General features: G+C 43.6%; 1 protein-coding gene across 2 annotated transcripts in view; it reads left to right on the top strand.

The window, feature by feature from the left end:
• Positions 1 to 25908, top strand: part of TTC39C (tetratricopeptide repeat domain 39C) — a 986275-nt gene that overhangs the window by 67958 nt on the left and 892409 nt on the right. For both annotated transcript variants that reach the window (XM_069620912.1, XM_069620911.1), the window contains exon 2: positions 4272 to 4320. In XM_069620912.1, the coding sequence (XP_069477013.1) occupies positions 4272 to 4320 (49 nt within the window). The remainder of the gene's footprint in view (positions 1 to 4271; positions 4321 to 25908) is intronic.

Here is a 25908-nt window from a genome sequence, read left to right on the forward strand (position 1 = left end):
AACGGAAAAAACAAATGAGACGAGAAATCTGTGTCATTTTGAATTCCACATATATCGAAGGCGAAGGACTTAAGAAGATCAAAATGGCAGATTAGTCGTAAAGCGATAAGAGATCAAATTGACAGGGGAAAAAATGCTTACTACTATCAAGGGAAAAGATAGCTCAAATTTTTGATAAATGGTTAATAATGTAGAATTATCGCAAAAAGAGATGCTATTTACACAAATCGGTGAAAGATCATGGAAAAAGCATTTCACTGGGTTATACTTTAGAAGGAACACTAGTGATATGTCTCAATATTTAAAAGATGAAGTATTGGCACTTGATATTACTGTCAACAAAATTGCTAGCCTGATTGGGAAATCAAAGAAATCTGCGGCACCAGGACCTTATAATCTATCTAACCAAATATTAAAAATTGATACAAGATTATGGGCAGAAATCTTAAACATTCTATTCAAAGACATATTACTAACTAGGACTATACCGGCGTCATGGAGACTTGCGCTTGTGATTCAGATTTATAAAAAAGGCCCAAGAATCTCACCCTAAAGTTACAGACCTATTGCTATCTCGGAACCAGAATCCAAGATATTTGCATCCAATGTACTGGAGGAAATAGAAGTTTGGCTTAGATGCCACCATATACTAGACCACAGACAGATTGGTTTAAAAAAAATTATTGGTACTGACTGCGGTGGACTGATTATGAAAAGTTTACAGGCAAGAGCATTATTGAAACAAGGGTCTGGGATTTTTGTTGCCTCTATGGATCTCAGTAAAGCGTTTGACTTAGTAGATCTCCCCACATTATGGTTACTCTTGAGAGATTTGGAAATGCCCAAACATCTATTGGAAATAATTATAGAACTCTACTCTGACACAAAGATAAAGGTCAGGCTAAATTTAGAGGGTCGCCTCTCATCGGAGATTATGATAGATAATGGTTTGCGACTAGGTTGCAACCTGGCAGCCACTTTGTTTAATGTATATGTTTGTAGAGCAGGGAAAGAATTGATGAATAAGGGCCTGGTCTCTCCTAAACTGTGAACCACCTCCTTTGAATGGTTGGGATATGCTGATGATTTTTTGTTGTTAGACTGTATGAAAATCGGTGTACAGCGAATGATAAACGCATTTGTCGCCTTTATCTCTAAGATACATTTGAATATTAATGCGTCAAAAATGACAATTATATGTCTGGGCAGGAAGAAGAGAAATCGATCTAATCTCACATGGCTTTGTGAGGGAAAACGCATTAAATGCCAAGAAGCATTCAAATACTTAGCATACTATATTACTGGTAATGGCTCGACAGCACTTATTAAAAGACAACTAAAAGTAAAAGCCGACATGATCCTGAGACAGATGCGTAAAATAGAGACACAATTCTGCAGATTTACAATGGTACCAGTAAGGAATTTTTATGTCATGACAGGAATCCCTAGGCTTACCTACGGTCTAGAGTTTTATGAATTAGAGAATACTGATTTTATAAAAAGCCTAGAAAGTTTCATGTGGAAAGGGCTATTATTTTTTATACCCAAATGTGTACCGATGGAGGCAATCAGATATGAGTTTGGCCTCCAATCACTAAAATCGATCATTATATGGAAGAAAATGCTTCTATGGAGAAAAGGTTTGGTAAATATCCCCGAGACGCTTTATACAGTTGCAGGGATGGATTATTCCAATACTTTTTGCATACAATTGAAAGCTGTTACTGAAGAAATTCTCAATAATCTAGGCATACCCGTAGAGATGCTTTTGCGTAACCCGTTAAAGGTAAAAAATATCCTAGGATGTAATGACTGGCAACAGACTATAGGAATTATTCTGCAATCAAAAACTGTTAACCAGATGTATTCCTTCTGGAAATTCAATCCGGTAATTGAAGTCTAGCTTGAGAAATAACCCTTGCGTAACCTAAGAAATACATTCATGCGATTTAGGTTAAATGTATTAAAAACAAATTACATTTTGAAGAAATGGAATCTGCTGAATGATTCATGGGGCTGGTGTAGATACTGTAAAATAGAAGGCATAGAGGAAACGTTACAACATATCTTATTATTATGTCCAGCCTTACTCAAGCAACAGATTCTATACTTTGTGCAATTTATTCAACATCTACACTGGGCAAATAGAGATCTGTTGTGGCATCAAATAAGACATAGCAACTCTACTGTCCTAAAGATAAGAGTTACTGCTTTCTTGAAAACATTTTGTGATTTATCATGAGTAAGGAAATGAATCGATATGAAGTTATCTTCACACTTACGAGGATCTTATTGTCTTATAATTCGTTCAGAAAAATGATGATTTTTATTGTGACTGTGATTTTATTGTTTCATGATTAATATGTTGATGATCTGATGGTATGTTTTAAAACTTGTATTTTTCTGATGAAATTATTTTGTAAAGGTTTAAATAAACCCAAAACAAATAAATACATAAATGCATTTCTTGTCTCTGGAGTCAAGGGCGGTACCACGGTAGCAAGCGTCTCTCAGTGACTTGGTTATCAGTGTAGGAGGGCTCTGTGCACCGTTGGTACCTGTTACACCACACGCTAGCTTTTGTTCCCAGTCTTATCATTCCTTTTCATGGAGGCTTTGCGGGTCTGGGTCGAAAAGAGCAAGGGCACCCCCCCCCCCCACCTTGTCGTCCTTTTGGTTATTGCCACCTTTCTCCTGCTCTTGAACTGCTGTCCTGGAATAGCTGTCTTGTTCTGCGGTCTGTCTTGCCCAAAGTGTGCTTTCATGCTCCACCTTTTTATCCCTGGGGGGAAGAGAAAGGGCTGTCAGGTGTGTGTAGTTTTTGTCAATTGCCTGACTCTCCCTGACCCTGGTGTCGGGACATGTCAAGTAAATGGCACTGGTGTTAGTCTGTTGTCTTTCAGGGTATGAGAAAGTGTTCGTGTCAGAAAAGGGGGGGTCGTTTCTAAGTATCCTACCGGGTAGAATGGGGAAAAGGTGTCATGAGGAATTATATTCTTCGTCCTAGGGGAATAGGTGAATTCGAAAAGGTGAGATTTGTAAGGTTTGTGAAATGAATAGGGGAGATGGTGTTTGGTTAAGGCAGACTGGGAATTCGGGCAATAATAATCAGAGGGACGGGAAGGAGAATGACTCAAGAGTATTCGGGTAGGACACATGTATTCTGGGAGATGTAGTTTCCGAGTGCAACAGGGTTTGGGTTCCTAGAGGATTTACCATATACGGAGGGGTCGTTGGAGGTAGGCAAGGGAGATTCATTGAGTGAAAGGGAGGCAGATGTGGTACAACCTACAAAAGCCTCAGGGACTCCGTCCTCCTTGCCTTCTTCTCTGGTATAATACCGTGTCTCACCTGGGGTATTCCCTCAAGCACAACCCGGGTTCCCCTACCCAGGTCTCCTCTCTCGCTCGTCCACCCCCAGGTTTGGGATCTGAGAGGCCACGTAAATAAGGGATCCCCGGGGCTTACTTGGGAGAATACCCTCAGGCTTCTCAAACAACGCACTGCACTAAACCCAGGATTGTTGACCAAAACTTTTCCCGGGCCTATTTTTGGAGCCAGTTCACCACTGATGTTAGAACCTAGTTGGGACCCAGAAGTCTCAGGTGTATTTGTTCTGGATACTGTTTTGCACTCAGAGGAGTTGCAGTGCTGTGCAGTAAAAGCACCAGAAATCAGACTGAAATATGCTTAAAATCTGAAAATATTTTTTCTAGGTACATGCTTTGGAAGAGCTGAACTATATTTGTGCTGTTAAGAAAGCAGATGAGTTTAGGCATCGCCGGAGGGTCCGGGGGGACAAAGTCTTTGGGTTGCGGAAACAGGTCTAAATGCTATATTGGTTTATGATTATTGTTATTACTATTTTTATAATTCAGAAGCTGACGTTCTCTGTCCTGTAACATCTAAAATGTGTCACAAAAGGTGGTTGACCGCCTTCCGGCAACTAACTTTTAAAGAGCGCTATCCCTGAACTAAACTAATTTTCCATTACTGAAGCTCCAGAAATTCAACCGTGAAGAGTTGGCTTAAGCAGCTTTGATGCTATGCATGCCGTTATTTGTTAAAAGCAGAATGTAATTATACATTTTATAGAGGGTGTTCTCTTCGATTAATTTAATTCAGGAGAGATACCATAACTGGGCATTTGGATAACTAGTCTTGAAAATATTTGCACATTTATCATTAAAGGATGGTAGCATTTTCTAATATATGCAAAATGGTAAACTTTGTATTCATGTTTAAATCTGCAATTGTTTTTTTCTTAACAGAAACCAAAGTCCGCTCATGAGTTTTGGCGCAAGTTTTGTAAGTTTCTTGGTAAGTACAGTACACAAATAACACAAAAAAGACATTGTTGAAAGATTTTTGACTGAACCTATTTTCAGCCTGGTCTTCATGTGCATCGTTAACTGTGTCATAAAACACCCAGTCAGTTGCTTCTCTTCATACTGTAGGATACAAATCTTACTTTTTTCCATCTTGTGATTCATTAACTATTTGTATTCTTCATAAATTAATACAAAGTGAGATATTCTGTTGCTTCCTCCAAGACCTGTTTCCTTGTAAGTCTAAAAACACTGCGGCACTTGGTCTGAAGTTCCACGTTAGGTTATAATGATCCAGCAAAGAATAGCCTTGTATGTAACATCTTTGCAAGGTATTAGGTCAGGCCATAGATAATCATTAATAACAATATAAATATGCATATGCTTTCACATGCACTAGTAAAGGTTCTTCCACTATATGCACAGTAGGAATGTTTCCCAGTTCTTGTGGTGATCCGACACATTGGTGATCTAATTTCCTAGTTGTGGTCTTATCTAACAAATATTTTATCATTCTAAGTATGTAGTTTTATAACGATTTTCAATTATACAAATGAATACATGAAAGGATATTATTCACCATAAATTGTTTTAAGTAGACAGTCAGAGAAGGCTCGAGTAATAAGTAAAATTGGAGTTATGGTGGAAAGTCCTATTAGTGGTTCCATTTCTAATGCAATGTTCTTTGAAGAGAAGGGTCTTCAGTTCCTTTGTTAGCTGCAGAAAAAAAAGGTCCAGTTTGATCGATGAAGTCCATGTGTTTCTGAGTCCTGGTGCATAGCATAAGCCCTGTTTCCTTTTGCGCTTCTTGGTTTCCATCCTGGCAATGTTGTAGATTCTGGTGGTGATTTGGCCTCCGGGAGGGCAAGCTCTTTGGCCAACTATGATGGTGCCTTTTTTTTTTCTTTTTCTGTTTTTAAACTTTGATTATTAAAATTGGAATCACATCACATGCACACATACTTTACCAACAGTTACATGGATCGGTGAAAATTACATTATACATGTCAGTACATTACACAAGGTTGCAGACTGGTACAGGAGTAGAAATTAAATGTCAAAGGTTATCAATTTAACAGTGTTACTCAGTGGGTGTAACTCCAGCAGCCGGGTCGGGGCACTGTGCCAATAAGTAAGATGCCAGAGGGGCCCATATATATTTAGGTCTCATCCCTGGGCCACACAAAAGTCTGTATTCCTTATCAAGTTCGCTTAACCTGGTCAGACCATCGAGCCATGTACGGGTCTCTGAGGGAGAGTGGCTGGTCCACCGCATCAATATACATTTCTTGGCCATTATCATGCTTGTAGCCAACAATTTCCTGTCAGAGGCCTGAACCCCTGGCAGCCACTCAAAAATGCAACACAGCAAATCGCACGGCACATCATAATTTAATAACTCAGAAATAATACCCCTCGACCCCCTCCAGAATTCCCAAAGTTGAGGACAGCAACATCACATATAAAAAAACGAAAGCTGCTGGCATCCGACACCTCGGGCACTTGTCACTTTTAGAAGCATCCAACAGAGCGTGGGGAGCTGGTGTCGGGTATACCCTATGAAGGGTTTTTAATTGAATTAATTGCAAGCCAGTATTTAACACCCCATTGTGAGACCTCAAACACAGCACAGCCCACTGTTTAGCACTAATTGTTGCCCCTGCATCCTTCTCCGACTGCCCATTTCAACCTCACTTTGGGGGAGTCCCGTTGAATTATTCCGTAAATAGAGGATACCACACGCTTTGCAGATGCCCAATTAAGAAGATTCTTCAGGGAGGGCATGGCCAGCAGTTGGAGCATGAGCACGTAGCTCTCTGCGGCTCCTGGACGCCCGTTAAGATCCTGGCTGAAATCCTGCTAGTGACCCACAGAGACTGTCCCCAGACTCCGCTTTGGTCGGGGGAGCGGTGAAGGAATACTTGGTGCGAGTTTGGCGGCGAAGTGCGGTGTGGCGCAACCCCGACACGAGAAGACTACAGAGGCGAGGATCTGGAAATAAAATGGCCGCCAGAGCCGATCGCAGACATCCAGCCTGAAGGTGGCAGACCCCGGCAGGGATTCAGGTCAAGCTAGAGGAGCGGAGCGCCCTATATGCAAGGAGGAGTATCAGTGGGAGCCCGGAGGAGGGTAGACAGCAGAGAAGTGAAGCGCACCTCTCCCCCCCAGATTCCCCCACAAGTGACTGATAGACTGTGAGCCCAGGGGGCGAGCATTGCGTAGTATGTTGGTACCAGAGAGACGGTGATGTGACTCAGAGAGCCACCTGCTAACACTTGGGGGACAAGAGGAGACAGTGGGAGGCGGCACAGGGCATATAGCCCGGTGATAAGGAGCAGGGCATCCTAAGGAGTGGAATGTTCGAGACCCCTCCCAAATGAAGGCCTATAGGTACAGAGTGACAGCTACGACTGCTTCCCCTGCAGGAAGGGAGTACCAGTTGGAAAGGTGTTGACCTCCCAGTGGTTTAGCTCCAAGAAAGGGGAATGTGTGCTGCACAAAGGCACAAGTTGAGGCTGAGCTACCTGGAAACAGGGGCGATGGTCAAGGGTCAACGAAGGATGGGCAGATATACAGACCAGACCAAAAAACACCAGAAGAATGAGGAGGCGGACCAAGAAGTGGAAGGTGCTGGTGGAGGGTGACTTTGGATGCCCTGATGGAAGAAATCCAAGCTACAAGAACCTTCTGTGAGGGGAGCATTAAAGAAGTAGGAGTGGATGTGTCCCTGGTGAGGGCGGATTTACAGAAGGTGTGCAAAAGGGTTACGGAGGTGGTGCAGAGAGTAAGCAATGTGGAGGACGACCTACAACTGCTCAAGAATCAGGTGGCAAGCTTGGTTGCAGCGACCTGGACATTGGAGTCTAGAACGGAGAATGCAGATGGGCGATCGCGGTGATGCAACATGCGACTGGTGGGTGTCCCCGAAAGAGAAGAGGGACCTAGTGCTGAACCTTTTGTGGAGCAGCTCATATTAGATATCCTGAGGGTGAAGGGACTATCAAATCTTTTTACGGTGGAGCATGCGCACAGGGTACCGGGCAGAGCCCCACACTCAGGAGGGCCACCAAGGGTCATAGTGGCAAAAATCTTGAACTTCGGAGCCCGGGATGCCATCCTGCAGGAGTCCTGGAGGGTGGGCCACTATGAAGTGGGGAACACGAAGCTGCAGATTTTCCTGCATTTCACATTGAAAGTTCAGCGCCAACATAAAATTTATGATGTAGTGTGGCGCTGCCTTAGAGAACAAAACATTAAATATATGATGTTCTTTCCGGCCAAATGGAAGGTTATTGCAGGGGTGAAATTATGGTTCTTTGGATCACTGCAGGAGGTTTGAGCTTGGCTGGATACACAGCCTCAAGGGTTGAGTGCTCAGAGAGAAGGTGTGAAAGAAACACAACGGTCGAGTGACCGAGAAGGGTGAGGCCGAGCTGGAAATTGAGAAGGGTCAAAGTGGACCTGTATAGAGGTGGAGCACGAGTTTAAGATTAATAGTGGGAGAGACAGATATGTCTTTAAGGAAAGTTGGTGACAGGGGGGAACCTCTGGATTGATGACTGGTCGTCCACTGGAGGACGGGGATGGTGGGGGGGGACAGGTCAAGAGTTGTGGCAGAGGGAGAGTCGGACCATGGTTGGGGATGGTCCAGGGGCGGGAAGCAGAGCTTTGGGAGAGGGAGTTAAGGAATCAGTGAGGAGAGGGGTGGAGCTGGGAAGCCAGTTGGGGGACATGTGAGGGTTGAGTAGCAGAGCGAAGAGGGCAGGGCAAGCGGAGGGCGGGTGGTCAGAGGCACAACAGGAGGGGGCAGGGGAGGGAAGCTGGGGGTATACACGCATTGGGCATGGTTGCCCGGTTGTTTGAAGTTGGAAGCGAGGCTAACGGAATGGAGGAGAGCGACTCAAATGAGACCAGGAGGATCCACAGTAGTGGGAAAGGGCTGGGGGAAGGAGACAACTGCAACCGGCATAGGAGGTGATTGTTTGAGAAATGGGACTTGGAATGTTCAGGGTCTAGGTTAAAAATTTGAAATGCCACTGAGTGGGGGGCTTTCTGAAATGACACGGGATACAGCTTGCTTTGAAACAGGAAACCCATATGGTGCGCAATGATCTGGATCTACTTAGAAGGTAATGGGGGAACTGTAGTGGGAATGATTTATTCTAAATTCGCAAGAGGGGTGTTGATTTGGGTGGCGGCGGGGGTACCTCTGCAGGTGGGCAGGGTAGTAATGGATGAGTTGGGAAGGACGGTGACGCTTCAGGGTGTGCTGGAAGGTAAAGACATTTGTGTTGTCAACTCTTATGCTCCTAATGTAGATGACAAAGAATAATTTCCCTCAGTGATGCAGCTGGTGGGAGGATACAGCAAAGGAGTGTTTATATGGGGAGGAGACTTTAATTGCTTGCTAGACCCGAATTTGGAAAGTACGGGGAGCTCGGGCTCGCTGAAGCAACAGGCAGTATTGACATTGCAGAAGATAATAGACGACTGGGACCTAGTAGAGCTGTGGAGGCGGTCTCATGCACAAGATCAGGGGTACTCTTACTTCTCAGGGGTTCATGAAACGTATTCCCGGTTGGATTACTTGTCTGTTGGGGCGGAGCACTTTAGTACATTCAGCAACACAGAGTACTTTGGGAGGACCCTTGGTGACAAACATGGGGGGACACGGCAAAGGCCATCACTGTACTCCTGGAGACTTTTGGGCACAGTCCTGGACAAAGGAAAATTGAAAAAAGCATTGAGGGAAGAGATGACAGCCTTCTTTGAGACCAATGAGGGTTCGGTGGAAAGGTGGGAAACCTTATGGGGAGCGTTTAAGGTCACGTTTAGGGGGATTTGTATAACGAAGTTGGTAGGGGTTAGGAAAACGTTGCAGGAGAAATTATGGAAACTAGAAAAGGAGATGGCAATCTTGGAAAGGGGAATGGGGGCAGGACAAGACAAAGGTGAGGAATTAGCGGTTACCCTGGTAACCCAGCGGGAGATACAGGACTCACTTTCAAAATGTGATGGGCATCAAAGGGACATACAAATCTATGGGGAAAGGGACAATGCGGTGCGCCTATTGGCCTGGTTGATCTGATGGGAGCTACCATGGCACACCATAACCCAGATTAGGCAAAGCTCAGTGGAATTTACCACCACCCAGGCAGGAATCAACAAAGCCTTTCAAGACCACTATCAATCCTTGTATACAAGGGTAAAATCATATTCGAATGAGGACGGACAGGAGCTTCTTAATATAGCAGAATTACTGGTGCTCACAGGGAAGGTCAGGGAGAAGTTAGATGGACCAATTGAAGAAATCGAAATATGTGAGGCGTTGAGGACAATGGGGAAAGGCAAGTCTCCAGGAGGGGATGGACTCCCTGATGAAGTTCCACTGCAGGTTCGAGGAGCTATTGGTTCCCTGATTTAAGAAACTGACGAGGACTATGAGACAGGGATTCTTCCAGAATCTATGCAGAAAGCGATAATAACAATCCTATTGAAGGACCGTAAGGACCCCTTTGAATGCTCATCCTATCAACCGATTTCGTTGATAAACGTTGACGCAAAAATTCTGGGAAAGGTGTGAGCTACCAGATTGTCCGGGGTGGCCCCAGGTCTAATACACCCAGATCAGTGTGGGGTTTTTAGGGGGGCAGAGCACCACAATGAATCTCCATCGATTGCACCATGTAATGACCAGGTCAGAGACTCCTGGGATGATATGGTGGTGGCCTCTTTCGATGCCATGAAAGCTTTCAATTCAGTGGAATGGGAGTGGTTGTTCCAAGTGCTAGGGGCCTACGGGTATGGGGACAACATATGTAGATGATTATGGCTCTTATATAATAAACCAGTGGCTAGAGTAAAAACGAATAGCTGGGTGTCACAGAGATGGACACTTAAGTAGAGGGACGAGGCAATGGTGTCCGGTCTCCCCGATATTGTTTGCAATGGTGGTGGAGCCCTTGGCGAGGTATCTCAGGAAAGAGGGGATGCAGGTATTTTGGTGGGAGGGGTACGACATGTGATTTCCCTATATGCCCATGACCTTTTATATGTGGGGAATGCAGTAGACAACCTCCCAGTCCTTCTAGAAATGCTAGGTAACTTCCGGAAATTATCGGGATATCGCATTAATATTGAAAAATCAGTGTTATTTCCACTGGGGTGGGGGGCCTTTGAGTTCTGAACCTGATGACCCTGACAGACTGGGGATTTAGATGGGAGGGGGACTCGTTTTGATATCTGGGAATACAGATATTTCACTGTATCGAAGAGACATTCATGTACAATATGGGCAGAGCTCTCTTCGGGATAGGGGAATCAGTCCAATTTTGGAAGCGGTTGCTGTTATCATTGATGGGCAGAGTAGCCCTATGCAAAATGGTTATCCTCCCGAGGCTACTTTACTATTTCACCAATATACCGGTGTCCAGTCAACTGGTCGAAAAAAAACTGGTCGACTGCAATTTGGTCGACGCAATTTGGTCGAAAACCAAATGGTCGAATTTTTTTTTTTATTTATATATTTATTTTTCGGGTTTTCGTTTAGTAAAAAAAGGGGGTTTTAGAGAAAAAAAGGGTGTTGGGGGGGGGGGGGGGGCACCCCCCCAAAAAAATGAAAAAAAAGGGTTAAAATAAAAAAAAAAAGATTCGACCATTTGGTTTTCGATCAAATTGGTTCGACCATTCGTCTGGTCGACCAATTTTTTTCGACCAAATGTCTGGCAACCCAATATACCATATGCAGTTTAGAAGGTCTTCTTTAAAATGCTAGATGAACGAGTGGGGGACCTACTATGGAACTCAGGGGGGTCTCACTAGCAACATTACAGCGTTCACGCCAAGAGGGGGGGTTTAAATTTGCCTAATTAGGAGTGATATTTTATGGCAGATCAGCTACAGACGGTGTTGCTGTTGTCCGATCCTCAGGGGGAGTTCCTAAAGGGGCTATTGGGGAGTTTACCAACTCACCGCAGAGCAGTTAAACTATTGTGGGGAGCGGTCGGGGGGGGGGGTATGGGACCACTAATGTTTTTCATGTGGTCTGGGAGATCTGGAAAAAAATTCATTCTGAGAAGTAAGCAAGTATTGGGGCTTTATAGCGCAGACCTGTGTGGAGCGCAGACCAGGGGCTTTGGACAGTAGCACAGAGAATGGGGTTCTCAAGATTGATGGAGACGGGGCGTAAATAATAACAGAACAAATGAATGGGTCAGCCTTTTCTATACCTGTGCCTCAATTGTTAGTTATGTATAAAGTACCAGACGCACCTTATTGAGTTGATACAAAGTATATGTATTCAAAGGTAGAGACCTAGTAGTCTAATAGCACACATGAATATAGAGTTATCCATTTCAGGACATGAAACAAATATGTGATGTTTTCAAACAAACAATTTGAGGTAAATGCAGACTCAAAATTCAATACAGTAAGGTTGGCACAATACAAAAACTACTGTTGTGTTGTGTCACGACAGGGGTCAGAACACTAGTTAAAACAATAAAGCAAAAAATGTAAAAATTGTCAATGGAAAACAGTGTTAACAATTTTGCACTGCACTTATGATTGAAGACTTGTCTACAGAAATGTGTTTCGGCCCTCACTGACTGTTATGCCAGCCAATCTTGAGCGGGCCTTCATCACGACGAGAAAATGCCGGATGAACTGCTCTTTGTGTGTGCTGCCGTGCTAGGAAAAAATGCTTTTGCCCGGACTCGAAGGAGAGGTAGATACCTCAACGAGGGAGAATACCACGGGATATATGTTCCACAGCGACACCTGCGCTGCGGCGCTTCTCCCCGATCCACTGTGACAGTACAAGATACAGGGACTGGAAAGACATTAAGGTGACCCAGCACTACAGAAACCCACTGTCAATCAGCGGTTTGCCCAATTTTTGTGTCAACCTTAGATGACAAATCAGAGTCTGGAGTGGACAACCGCCTTTTGCAAATAGACTGTATTTCATACAGGTTGTCTCTTCTCCATTAAAGAAGTAAAAACCCAGAGGTCACCCGACTCACCACGGGCACCACCTCTCCTTTGCAAAAGCATTTTTTCCTAGCACAGCAGCACACACATAGAGCAGTCCATCCAGCATTTTCTCGTCCTGATGAAGGCCCGCTCAAGATTGGCTGGCATAACAGTCAGTGAGGGCCGAAACACATTTGTGTAGACAAGTCTTCAATCATAAGTGCAGTGCAAAATTGTTAACACTGTTTTCCATTGACAATTTTATGTTTTTTGCTTTATTGTTGTAACTGGTGTTCTGACCCCTGTTGTGACACAACACAACAGTAGGTTTTGTATTGTCCCAACCTTACTGTATTGAATTTTGAGTCTGAATTTACCTCATATTGTTTGACAACATCACATATTTGTTTTATGTCCTGAAATGGATAACTCTATATTCATGTGTGCTATTAGACCACTAGGTCTCTACCTTTGAATACATATATTTTGTATCAACTCAATAAGGTGTGTCTGGCACTTTATACATAACTAAGAATTGAGGCCCAGGTATTGGACAGGCTGACCCATTAATTTGTTCTGTTATTATTTAGCCCTCCTGGGCAGAATGCGCTCTTAACCAGGAGCCCTGATATACTCCATGGAGAAGGGGTGTGCCTCGGTGGGGGCTTTATTTGAAGAGGCAAGGTGCAGCCATTTGAGAAATGGAGGCTGCGATATGGGATTCCCAGGGGGCAATTCCTGTCCTATGGGACAATAGTCATGCACTTAGCTAAACTGTGGGCGGACATTCTGGAGGAACCAAGTACGAACCCATTAATGCAAATATTGCTGACCCAAGGAGAGTGAAGGGCTAGGGTTTCTCGTATCTATCAAGCAATAGGGGAGTTATTCCCTGCAGAGGAGCTGACAGTTAAGGCCAGGTGGGAAAGAGATGCGGGGGAACAGATCTCAGAAACAGACTGTGCAAAGATGTGGGAACAGATCCGAAAGACCTTGCGAAATGCTAGATTTCAGTTGGTATAATTTAATGTCCTGCATAGGGTATATGTAACGCCCGTGAAATTACACACGATGAATGACACCTTAAGTGCAGACTGCCCAAGATGTGCGACTGGGCAGGCAAGGATTTGGCACATGTTGTGGGAATGTTCGGTGATCAGGGACTACTGGCAAGCAGTAGTCGTAGTAAGAATCAATGGGCTACTGGGTTCCAGCTTTGAGTGTGCTCCAAGAGCATTCTTATGGGGATTATTGCTGGGTCGGAAACACCACAGAACACAGAGGCAAATGGCCCAGTTTATGCTATTACTGGCCAAAAGGAGGGTAGCCCTAGCATGGAAGAAACCCAGAGAGCCATCCTTAATGCAGTGGATGGGAGATATCCGCAGATGGGGGATAGCGGAATGGGTAGTCCTGAAGAAGACCTGGGACCTGGGGTTGGAGGAGGGGGCAGAGGTGGATTGGAACCAGCTGTTAAATGAACTATGTTCCTCAGTGGATTTGAAACCCCCATTAGAGTGGAAAGGGAAGGTTGTTGGAGAGGGGAGGAAGCTGGGAGACACAGGGGTAATTGGATGGGACGTATTTGGGAAGGAAACAGGACTTGAACCCATACAATCATGCCCCTGAGGAGCTTTTGGGCTCCTGAACCTACAGCAATATTAGATGATTGTTAATGTCTGATTATGATTGTTTGCTAAATCTCGCCTTGTGACTATATGCAAGCTGCTGGTCCTGGACAGGAGACGTAGAGGAAAATAGTATATATGTGAATATATATATATATATATATATATATTATATATATATATGCTACATGATGTAATTGCTCAAGATCCATCCTATGACAATTAGTTTAATGTTATAAAACTGTGTTTAATAAAAAGATTTTTTTTTTTTAAAAAGAAGATACTTCAAAATTGGGACGGACGGGTGATTAGCCGTGAAGGTTGGGGACCATGCTCCAAAAGGGATCCTGGTATGGAAATACTGAAGCTTTCTACTGAGGCCCCCCATTTTAGCTACAAACATATCTGTGGATACAAACTCCCCCTCTGGCGATAAATCCGCCAGTGTACCTATCCCCAGACCCCGCCACTTAATCTTCAGGGCTGCATCACAAGTGGGGCCAAGACATTCAATTGTCCACAGATGGAGCCCCGGCTCAAACGGGAATTCAACTCGCAGCCTTCTAAGAGGCCTGTTCCATGTTCCACCGTGCATGCGATCGGGTCAAATTTGCAAGTATCTGCCACTTTCCTTGATACCAGAACCCCTTGAATAGCATGTGGTTGCACAGAAAATGTTTCAGTACGAGCATGAGGGTACAGCGGCGAACCTGGCATGCAGTGTGAGACAAAATCTAACTGTGCCGCTATAAAATACAACTCCATGTCGGGTGCTCCTATGCCACCACAGTCCCATGGGAGAACAAGGGTCTTCCAACCAATCTTCGGGGGGCTTGGGGTGCCATGCTAGTTTTACCATCATTGACTTCACTTTAGTTAAAAAGGATACATCCGGCCACACTGGAATATTCTGAAACATGTACAGTAATTTAAGAACCACCAACATTTCAGCAATAGCGACCCTCCCCAACAGTGACAAGGGTAGTGTGCACCATCTATCCACCTTCTTCCGCAAGACCTCCAGGTAAGCCAGGCGATTCTCCGCCAGGAAAGACCAAGAATCCCTACTAACCCTCACACCCAGGTATTTGACAGAGGCCTGTTCCCATCTAAAACCTTTATACTCCACAGGCTTCTCCGTCACTTCAGTCAAAGGAAATAATATTGATTTAGACCAGTTCACCCGGAGGCCTGAATACCTCCCAAACTCTGCAACTTCCTGTGCCAAATGGTGCAAATTAGCCATAGGGTCCTCAAAATAAAAGTATCATATCATCAGCATTTAGCGATACCAATTCTCTCATACCCCCTAGCAACAAACCGCGATTAATATGAAACTTCCGCAGTCTGGACACTAGTGGTTCTATAGCCAAGGTGAAAAGAAGTGGGGGAACGCGGGCAACCCTGCCTTGTACCCCTACCCAAAGCAAACGGCTCAGAGAGCTTCCCGAACAAACCTATCGCTGACACTCCAGAGTATAGTAGCTTCACCGTGGAGAGAAAGTATGGCAGGATACCTACAACCCTCAGCACCCCAAAAAGATAACCCCATTAAATGGAGTCAAATGCCTTTTCCATATCCAGAAGGGCCGCTACAGCCTCTACCCTAGAGTCGATCTGCGCCAATATGGAAAAGAATCTTTGAAGATTTAACGGTGTCGACCTTCCCGGAATAAAGCCTGATTGATCCACATGCACCAGACCAGAAACCATTCGGAGCAGCCCATCCGCCAGAACTTTCACAAAAATCTTCAGATTCAAAAGGGAAATCGGGCGGTACGATGCACAATCTAGGGGGGTTTCCCTTCCTTCAAAAGCAGGATTATCACTGCCTCTCGTAACGAGGGGGGCAGCCAACCTACCCCCATTGTCTCCTCCCAGACCCCCACCATATATTTAGCCACCTCTGGCCCCATCTCCTTATAAAACTGCGACTATCCCATCTGACTGAGGTGCCTTTGCCGAGGGGAAAGCCTGCACAGCTGCCAATATATCTTCTACTGTGATCGGTTTCGTCAGCATCTCTTCTTGCCTCCAGGCCTAGCCTAGGCAGCTCGAAAGACTTGAGGTATTCAGTCAGACCACCCGCTTCCGTACCACCCTTTGATACATAAATATCTTTAAAATATTGGCAAAAGGTATCTTAAATATCCTCCGACGCTGCTACTGTTCCCCCTTCCGGCATGCATATTGCTTCAATATCAGGGGTCCCTCTCTCCAATCGCAGCACAGCCACCAGCAGGCGCCCTGGACAACTCCCCCGCGCCATATCTTCTTGCGATTACCGGGCATGACATATATTTAACCTCACGCTCTGCAAGGTATTTAAACCGGCACAATGTTATCTTCAGGTTATCTTCAGGTTGGCTCTGGCAATAACGTCATCCGCTTCTGCCCCTTCCAGATTTGACAGCTGTCTCCTAATTGTTTTCAGCATACCAATTTCCCAAGCAAGATGACTTTTAATGCCTCCGAGATAGAAGCCATCTAGCCTACAGAACCTATAGTATCTTCAAAATATAAATGTACTACCTCTGCCACTTCACTGCGAAACACTTTATCTGCCAGGGCAGCTGCCTTAAATCTCCACTTAGTTCTGGGTACCATCTCCCTCCCCAATTCCAAGGACCACAGAACCAGGGAACGATCAGACAGCATTCTTGGGAGTAATGTGCAATCCTTTGTCATCCTCATTAAATACGGACCTGCAAATATATAATCCAACCTAGATGACGTATAGTGGATTGATGAGTAGAATGAGAACTCTTGCAGCCCCGGATGAAGAACTCGCAACACATCCACCAGCCCTAGGGCTTACAGACTCTCGCCCAGTTGGACAGCTGCCTGAGAGGCCCGACGTGCACTCCCTCCTGATCAGTCCAACAACACCTCCATAATAACATTCAAATCTACTGTCCAGACAATATTTGTGTGCATGTATTTATAGCAGCGAGATAGTAGGGATACAAAGAAACCGGTGTTGTCTATGTTATGTCTGTAAATATTAACAAATGTCCCCAAAACATGGGCCCAACTCCAGACACAATAACAAATCTGCCCTATGGGTCAACCACTAATTCCAGAAGGTAAAACCGTATTGATTTATGAATCAATGTCATAACCCCAGCCAAATAATTAGAATACGAGGTGCAGTATTTGTTGGAACCCCAGGATTTAGCAACCCCATTGTTAGCCTTCCCTATCAAGTGGGTCTCCTGCAACATGATCACCTTGGCCCTGTGTCTCTCACAGTAATTGATCACCTTTCTAGATTTCCTTGGGTTATTTAACCCACATACATTCCATTTTATAATGCTACAATCTGACATACTAAAAACTGGCATTTCTAGTTGCACCATCCCTCCATAAAATGACGTGAATCCTTTTGTAACTTAAACCACCCCCCAAATCTCCCCCCTCCCCTCCTTCACTCACATCCATGTGAACGCCCAACAGGCTTCTTTACTCCTCACCCAAGCCCACCATCTCCCACACTGCCCATTCCCCCTAGCAGTGACAAGCCCACCCCACCCAACCCAGCCCCAACAACAACACTTAACTGGCGGGCAACTACCCGGGGGTGACAGACATAGCGACCTAGCCCGCACAAACCTCACCGGCTCCACCCTCTGAGGGAGAGGACCTATTTCAACATTATGACTAACAAATGGCCCATTTCGTTACAGTAACTGGTTGTTTCAAACCACAGAAGAACATGATCCTGGGAGGGTCAAAGAGTAGCCCGCCTACCGTTGGCAGCGCATAACATAAAGCAGTTAGAGGATCCAGTTCAGGTACCCCCCTCCCCAAACTCCCCTCAGGTTGATGGCAAAGATACTGCAAAAGTACCAACTTCTGCAGGATTTGTGAAAAAGAGGTTCTTATTGTTATGAACAATTCTCAGCTTTGATGGGTACAACATTGCATACTGTATTTGCCTCTCACGTAGCATATGCTTCGCCGCCAGGAATGAGAGCCTAGCATTTTGTACGGATGGCGTGAAGTCTTTCAAAAAGGATATTCTAGCTCCCTTGTATTGAATATCTCCCAGCTCACGGGCCTTGAGCAAGATGGTGTCCCGGTAGCAGTAGTTAAACATCCTCATAATGACCGGGCGAGGGTACTGCCCCGGTCTTGGTGCCTGACCTGATATCCGGTGGGATCTCTCCACTATGAACTGGGAGGAAAGCAGGGGATTTTGCAACCCCTCCTTAATAGAGGATTCCATAAAATCTTCCATGTTGCGTGATGACACTGTCTCCCGTATTCCCATCACACAGACGTTGTTACGTCTAGAACGCACTTCCAGGTCCTCATTCTTGTTGCATACTTCTTTCATTTCCCTCTGGATGCCCCAAATATCTCCTTTACTTTAGTACTGGTGTCCTCAAGCACTCACACTCTGTGTTCAGCCTCACGGAGCCTGCCACTCTCCTTATCAATACTCTCTTGCATGCGGCCCATTTTGTATTCCATTCCGTCCCGCTTGGTGTTCACTGCTGCAGAGCCATTTTTCATCTCTGCCTGGACCAGGGTTAAATCACAGGGTTGATTCCCCCCACCCACTGGCGTATCAGCACACAGTTTCCCAAGATGTTCCTACATCATTCTCCCCCAATCTAGGCAAGGCCATGGTTCAGCCTTTCAGAGACACCCCTTCCTTTTGCATTAACTTGCAGACGGCCCTGCTTTTTGTTCCCCTTTGCCATTCGGTGTATTAAAGAAGACAGGGCCCGCGTGGGGCCCTACAGTGGGTTATCATTTGTGCACCTCCACCTCGATCTTGCCTCAGCTTCTACCAACAACGTTCACTGCTGCATTGAGAGAAACGCCTTCCGCTTCAAGTGGATACCCTGGTGACCACGGAGATGGACTCGAACAACTAACGGTCCTCTCACACAGAAGTCCTTCACACAGAGCTTCGAAGTCGGTGGCCATCTTGGTTGCCAGCTCTCGAGCACCCCCTCATGATGGTGCCTTTGTTGCCATGGTCTTGTAGTAAACAAGTATTATTAAATGTAATCTAAAGTGGTATTATATAGTGCCCTTCTGCTAATAATGTTGGGCTCGGTGCACATGGCTTTGTAAAAAATGAGGGCAGGTTGAATTGGTCGGATAGCAGGAAGGCAGATGAAGAAACCTCGGTTGTGATGGATGCAGGTCGGGAGTACCCGTTACCTGTGTGCCTGTGTGTCTGTATGATAATCTCTCTTGTTTGTGGTTGGTACCAGCCATGCAGGTTAACCGTATGGGCAGCCCTTGGATAGTGGAGTGCAAAAATGAACAGCATGGTTTTTGTTCAAATTTGTTTATTAGCTTTTAAAGAAAAAGCAATATCATGACAGAAATCACATATTTCCTGCATTACATCTTTCCTGCGAGTTCATAAACATAATGAACCAAACACCAGTTTCCCTACAACTGCCACCGCACATATACATCTACATGGGTCCAAATTAGCATGTGTTGACCAGGAGCAAAAAGCAGCTCCTGGGTATCCGGCATCATCCGCTATGCAGGAGCTACGTCTCGGGAAGCAGGAGCTGGCACAGCAGATCTTACTTGTGTGTAAGGTGAAAACTAACTTTTTCTCCATTTATATATTATCCAATATGCTTTGTGTCTCTTGGGTGTCTTCTTCATTCTCTTTTACACGCATTCCCAATACTATAAGCTAATATCACATAACTATGTTTGTATGGCATCATTTTTCGTGGGGAGTTGCAAGTAGCTCTTGGTAGTTCTTGGTTTCAAGCTAACCAGGCTCCCCTACAAGCAGGAGCTAAATAGCTCTCAGCTCCTGGCAATTTCAAACCCAGCATCCACTTCAGTTGACAGCAGGAGCTCTGTTTTGAGGCATAGATCCAGCTCATGTCTGCCATTTTACTTATCCCACAATTCCGCGCCCTCACATCTTGGGTGGATTAATTTCCTCCATATTACAAATGAGCAGCATGGTTGTAGAAGACAAGTAGTGACTGAATCTGTTAAATACACTAGACCTAGAAGGTCGTCTGAAGGAGTGTCTGAGGCGTAAGGATACAAGATTTTAGTAGTGGTATGTGTTAGGAAAGATTTCATAATTGTATGTAATTTTCCCTCCATGTGGCAACCCCCAAACTTTTTGCTGTTGTTTTACACCCTGATCTAGACTTTGCCAGAGAAGCGCAGCCTTCCGCCGCACTCCTATGGGCTTTCGCTCAATTCTTATGGGGAAACTGACATGCCCTTAAGACAGTCAGTACTGGGAGACTTTGTTTCCCTTAATCCTTTCCCCATGTTGCAGCTTTGAGATTTGGTGACCCAATAGAAGTGTCCCCTCCTTTACCATAATGACAGAAGATAAGACTATGGAGTATAGTGATGACTATACGACGGCATTGATGAATGCCATCTCCATTAATAATAACAGCGAATTGGAACAAATACAAGATCAAAATAACGAATGGGATGAGATACTACAGCTTAGAAAAAGACTCATCAGAACAGAACTTCACGGAGCAATTATGCTCGAATATTTAAAAAACAAGGCACTGCCGCAAGGTCTAACAGTTCAAAATGAACCTCGTCTCTTTTTAGACAACGCTAAATTTAAGCTGCAGTGGAGCTATATAGCGAACCGCTGTGGCCGAGATTGGTTGATTTTAATCATTGATACTGCGAAAGAAGTGCCACAAAAGATCAAAATTGATTTGAAAAAAGTGGAAGAAGACGTTAAGAAAATAATAGCTCTAGACGCCCTGAAAAAAACACTTGAAGAAATCGAAAAAGAAATGAAGGAGTTTAAAACTATTAATAATTCGGAACGTATTCAACGTCTCGAAAAAGATCTGGCTAAATTTAGCCATGAAAAAGCTTATCGCCTACACAGTAGAAGGATATAAAACCACAGGAAACTCTACTAATAGCTCACAAAAACAGAACCGAAGGGTTAGATTTCGACCCACATCCTTCAGTTCTAGTAATAGCAGCAATGATTCTGATAATTCTACCACAGGGAACAACCAACCTACACGAGGCAGAGGTAACCCTAGAAAGGGAACAAATTATCAAGGTTCGAAGAATTTTTTTGTACCAAGGCCCAACGCGGGGCCAAAAAAACAGCGACCAACGCCAATTGCGGAGCGGGAATCGCTGGTAGTAAATATATCTCAATATGCATTCACAGCTCTTGAAGAATAAGTTCTAAATAAAGGGTTGGGGTATGTGATTTCTAAACAACACCACCCATTCCAGTTTCGAGTAGAGTTTCAAAAACAGATGCGCAAAATACATTTGAAATACTTTTTTGCAGACGATACTAATCTGGGAGGGTCGACCCAAATGGTTAACTACACAGGATTAAGAAACCAATCTCTTTTTTGCCCTCTTAGCTCCTCTTTCTCAGCAGAATCAAAAATATTTGAAAAAAGAGTCCTTTCAGAAATAGAAACACTTGAAAAAAAGAATATCCAGACTTTTCACAATCTGAGTAAAATAGAAACGGAAGCTTTAAATTCACTATCTAAAAATGAGAAAATAACAATGAAAAGAGCTGACAAAGGCAGTAGTATAGTCATTCAAGATACAAAAAACTACATAAATGAATGCCTTAGTCAACTAACTAATACACAATACTATAAAATTCTGACAGAAAATCCTAGTGTTAAGCTTCTGGAAGCGATTGAAGTGAAGGTCACTAAGGCAAAAGAGAGAAACTGGATCAGTAAACAAGAGAGTGAATTTTTGGTGAATAAAGAAGCTTCCACCCCAACGTTTTACTGTCTTCCAAAAGTGCACAAAACACTTCTGAACCCCCTTGGACGGCCAATAGTGGCAGGGATTAATTCTATTTTCGAACCCCTGTCTAAATATGTGGACTACTATTTGAAAAACTATGTTTGCCAAATGAAATCCTATATAAAAGATACTAAGGATGTTATAAAAAGGTTTGAACAACTTCCTTATGATAACACTACTCATCTGCTGATTACTTTTGATATTATCTCTCTCTACACCAATATACCCTAAATGGCCACCATAGAAACTATCGAAGAAATTCTTCTAACCCACACTGACAACGATCCAGTTCCTACATCTTTCATAATGTGGTGTCTTGAGAAAGCCCCAACTCAGAATTTCTTCGAGTTTCAAGGAGTTTATTATCAACAGATAGAGGTTACTGAAATGGGTGCCATGATGGCACCTAGTGTGGCCAATTTATACATGGAATGCTTCGAGAAACTTTGGATCTATACTGACCATCCTTTTGTGACAAACCTAATATCATGGGCACGCTACATAGATGATGTTATAGTAGTGTGGAAAGGTTCAAGTCAAGAAGCTGAAGGATTTCTAAATTGGCTTAATCAGAGGAACAAACATCTTCAGTTGACGATGACTCTTAATCCTAATGAGATTAATTATCTAGACGTTACCATCTTTCACCAAGCAGGCGAGCTTCTGGTAGAACCCTACCAGAAGAGCACCGAAAGAAACTCGCTACTTCATTACCAAAGTCATCATGTCAAACACTTAAGACAATCTACCGTTCGGCCAGTTTTTATGGCTTAAAAGAAATAGTAGCCTCAAAGAAACGTATGAAAAAGAAGCAAACACCCTGTCAGATAAACTGAAACAAAGGGGATACCCTAAGAAACTGATACGTCGAGCAGCAAAACGAGCCTATAATAACAACCGGCAAGCTCTGCTAGAAGATAAAGTTAAAAGACCTAGGGATGATAGAAGAGCGAATGTGAATACTTTTACGAATCTGAGTTTAACCATCTCGAACATTATCCGGAAACATTGGAACATTTTTGATCAATCCAAAGCACAATTACCTTGCCCTCTTTTTGCCTATAAAAAATCCACAACTATTGGAAATCACATTAGCAGTAGTAAGTTGAAAACCACTCCAAAAAAAGGTGAAACCCTTACACAAAGCTGGGGCATGAATCCAATTACAGGGCATCACCACTGCGGCCACTGTAGTGTGTGTAAATAAACCACAAAATCTAAAGAAGTGGAGATTGGAACGAACAAAAAGTGGCAAAAGACAAAATGTTCTGATTGTAACACAGACTATGTGATATATATGATCATGTGCCCATGTGGCAAAAGATATATAGGAAAAACGAACAGAAAGATTAGGACCCGGATTAAAGAACACCGAAGTTGTCTAAATAACAAAGTACTAACAGCCCCAATGGTTAAACACTACACAGACAATCAACATACTGCGGATGATTTGAGATGGACAGTCTTACTCAATCTGTCGGGCACTGATATTAACAAAAAGAAACAGGCCCTAATAGAAAAAGAATAAAAATTTATTTTTTTGACTCAGAGTGATAAGAAGGACTGAACGATGCAGTAGAATGGGGGAAAATCCAAAGGAATTAAGCATCTCCCGACATTACTTTAAGAATTAACTACCTTCTTCAAAAATATAAATTCTAAATGTATTCAGATTTAGCTAACCTTTTCCTACAAGGTGAAAAAAGAAACTATTCTACATAATATCCAATATTAGAGCTGATCAGAATGCAGGATAGTATCGACTCTGCATATACTATCATCAGACTCTAGACCCTTTCAACATGGCCGCACAGATCTATAACTAGACGAATGCTTTGCTATACAGTATAAAATATGGGTCTTTATTTAATTTAAAATTAAATTAGTTCTGCCCATTCTTTTTCCAAATTTAGAAATTGTCGAGCATGATTCGGTTAGAATTTTTTCATGTCACCTATGAGTACCGCCCGCGCCGTAATACACTATTAACACTAAGAAAGGACTATAGCAGGGTTATAAGTCCAACCTAAGATGGCGGGCGCGTCCTCCAAAATTACGTGACTTAATGCACTGATCGAGCGAGGACGTTGTAGGGACTCTCTAGACTGCATGCCCTCTAAAAAGGTAAGAATATTCGCGATTTACACTAAAAGGTAAGGCTGCATCCTAATGAAGATACTTACTACAGTGCGGTTAATGCTAATCTCTAGATCAGTGTTGAATATAAATCAAAAGGTACGTCCCCCTTATATATCTCCATAGGAACAACTGAACTGTTCCCAAGAACGAAGACCAGGCTGCAATCAGTACCCGAGTACACCACAGTGGGAATTTGTTCCCATAGAGACATCTTTAGGTAAGATCTTTTATTATCGATTATCTAGGGTTTCTAAAGATCATGAGACTAAAAAGATTTTTACTGAGCGAATCTCTTATGTATCTCTCTAGAGTACTTTATGAACTAATGGTGGACTACATCCGCTGCCATGAGAGCATCTTGAAATCTATTCTACTTCAAGGACACATTATTGCAACACATAGCAAGGTTTAACCTACAGGTAACTAGTAGTAGGTCTAACATTTGGTAATACTCTCTGGCTTGTAGTAATGGATCAACTCTCTCACCCCCTTTTTCTAAAATTCTACTTTTTAAAATATAACTCCTTAAAATGACTTTAACTTGGTAAGGTTAATGTATTGGTTTCGCTTTACGGGACTACGTGTTCACAATCTCTCAGGGTTCTAAATAAACCGCAAATATTTTTTTGCAGGGTGAATATCCGGTAATCTGGAATCGCTCACCAAAAGAAGCTTATTCTTGCTTAAATCAAGTTTGCCTCTTGTCGATCTCCACAGACTGGACAAGGTATTAGCTACTTTTAGTCCAGGCTCGAGATATATGTTTCTCTTAGAGAGATTAGCATTAATAGCCTCTCTCTTATGCTTTTATGTTTTCTTGTGGTTTTTCCAACAATTTGAAACCACGCAAGATACAGCGTGCGCACTGCTAACTATCGGCCAGATACATTTTCAGCCCTATAAAATAAAATTATAGATTGTTGTTTTTTAATTCTGAATGAAGTGACAATTCCCCTGAAGAAAGTTCTATATACACAGAAAAAAGAACTGAAACATGTTGAGACAGTACAGTGGTCAATAGAATAACCATTGATAGATCATTTAAGTCTAGATAAGGACAGTATTAATCTGGAGACTATCAAATTGTGGTTATCTAGGATATTAATGACTGGATCTTCATTGAATGTTATCCAACCTAACTGGTCATGTCTTGTCACATATTTTAAAACAGTGTTTTATTACTTGGATTCTGATGAATTTGTAAGTTTTTTTATGTCTTATGTAAATGCTTTATATGTCTAATAAAAAATGATGTTTTATGATAACTGTTGTGAAAACTATAGCTATCTATCTTCTGCTTAATTAGTTCTATGTATCCCAGAAAAAAATAGAGCAACCACTTTTAGTGGCGATTTGGGATTCCCTCTTTTATCTAGTATGCAGCTTTTGTGCAACATGAAACAAGAGTGCACCGTAACTTACATTACCGTGCTCTTGGGTCTCCAGTCATTCCAAAGGCCCTAGAAACTCTCGCTGGACTTATTATGAACTGTGCAAGTGTGTCACGGACAGGACTGGTGGCAGCTATCGTTTCTCTTGTGTTTTGAACCCTTTTTCGCCATGTTATCCGCGCTTACCGCGTTTGGCACAAATGAGTGGCCTGGCTCCAAAATGGCCATGCCACGAGGTTCTTTGTCCTGTCCGCTGACTGTCTTGCCCCTTCACCTTCCCCCAGATCGAGCCGACCCGGGGCAGTCCTTATTTGGTCATGGACTTTCCCGCGAAACACAACGCTTTCGCGGGCTTCTGCATGCCTTGTGTGTGCCTCCAGGATGTGGGCTGGGATGTCTGTTCCCAATACACATCCTGGGTGCCAGAGAGTCTAGAGTGTCCTGAATGCCTGGGACCACCGTGGTCCGTGATAGGTCCACGTATGGTGTGAGTGTTTGTGAGCAGATCACCCATTGGGCCCTCTCCGTCTTGGCGCGAAGGGAACTTCTGATAAGAGGAGGCTGAAAACACCACTACCATGTCGTTCTCCTGAGTTCACACCGAACAAGGGATAAGGAGCCAAGTATCCTGCAACAAGAAGCTGAGTCGAGGAACCGCTGGTGACCCGC

This window comes from Ambystoma mexicanum, chromosome 5q (genome assembly GCF_040938575.1).
Source record: "Ambystoma mexicanum isolate Mex_15411 chromosome 5q, UKY_AmexF1_1, whole genome shotgun sequence".
Classification (NCBI taxonomy): Eukaryota; Metazoa; Chordata; class Amphibia; order Caudata; family Ambystomatidae; genus Ambystoma; species Ambystoma mexicanum.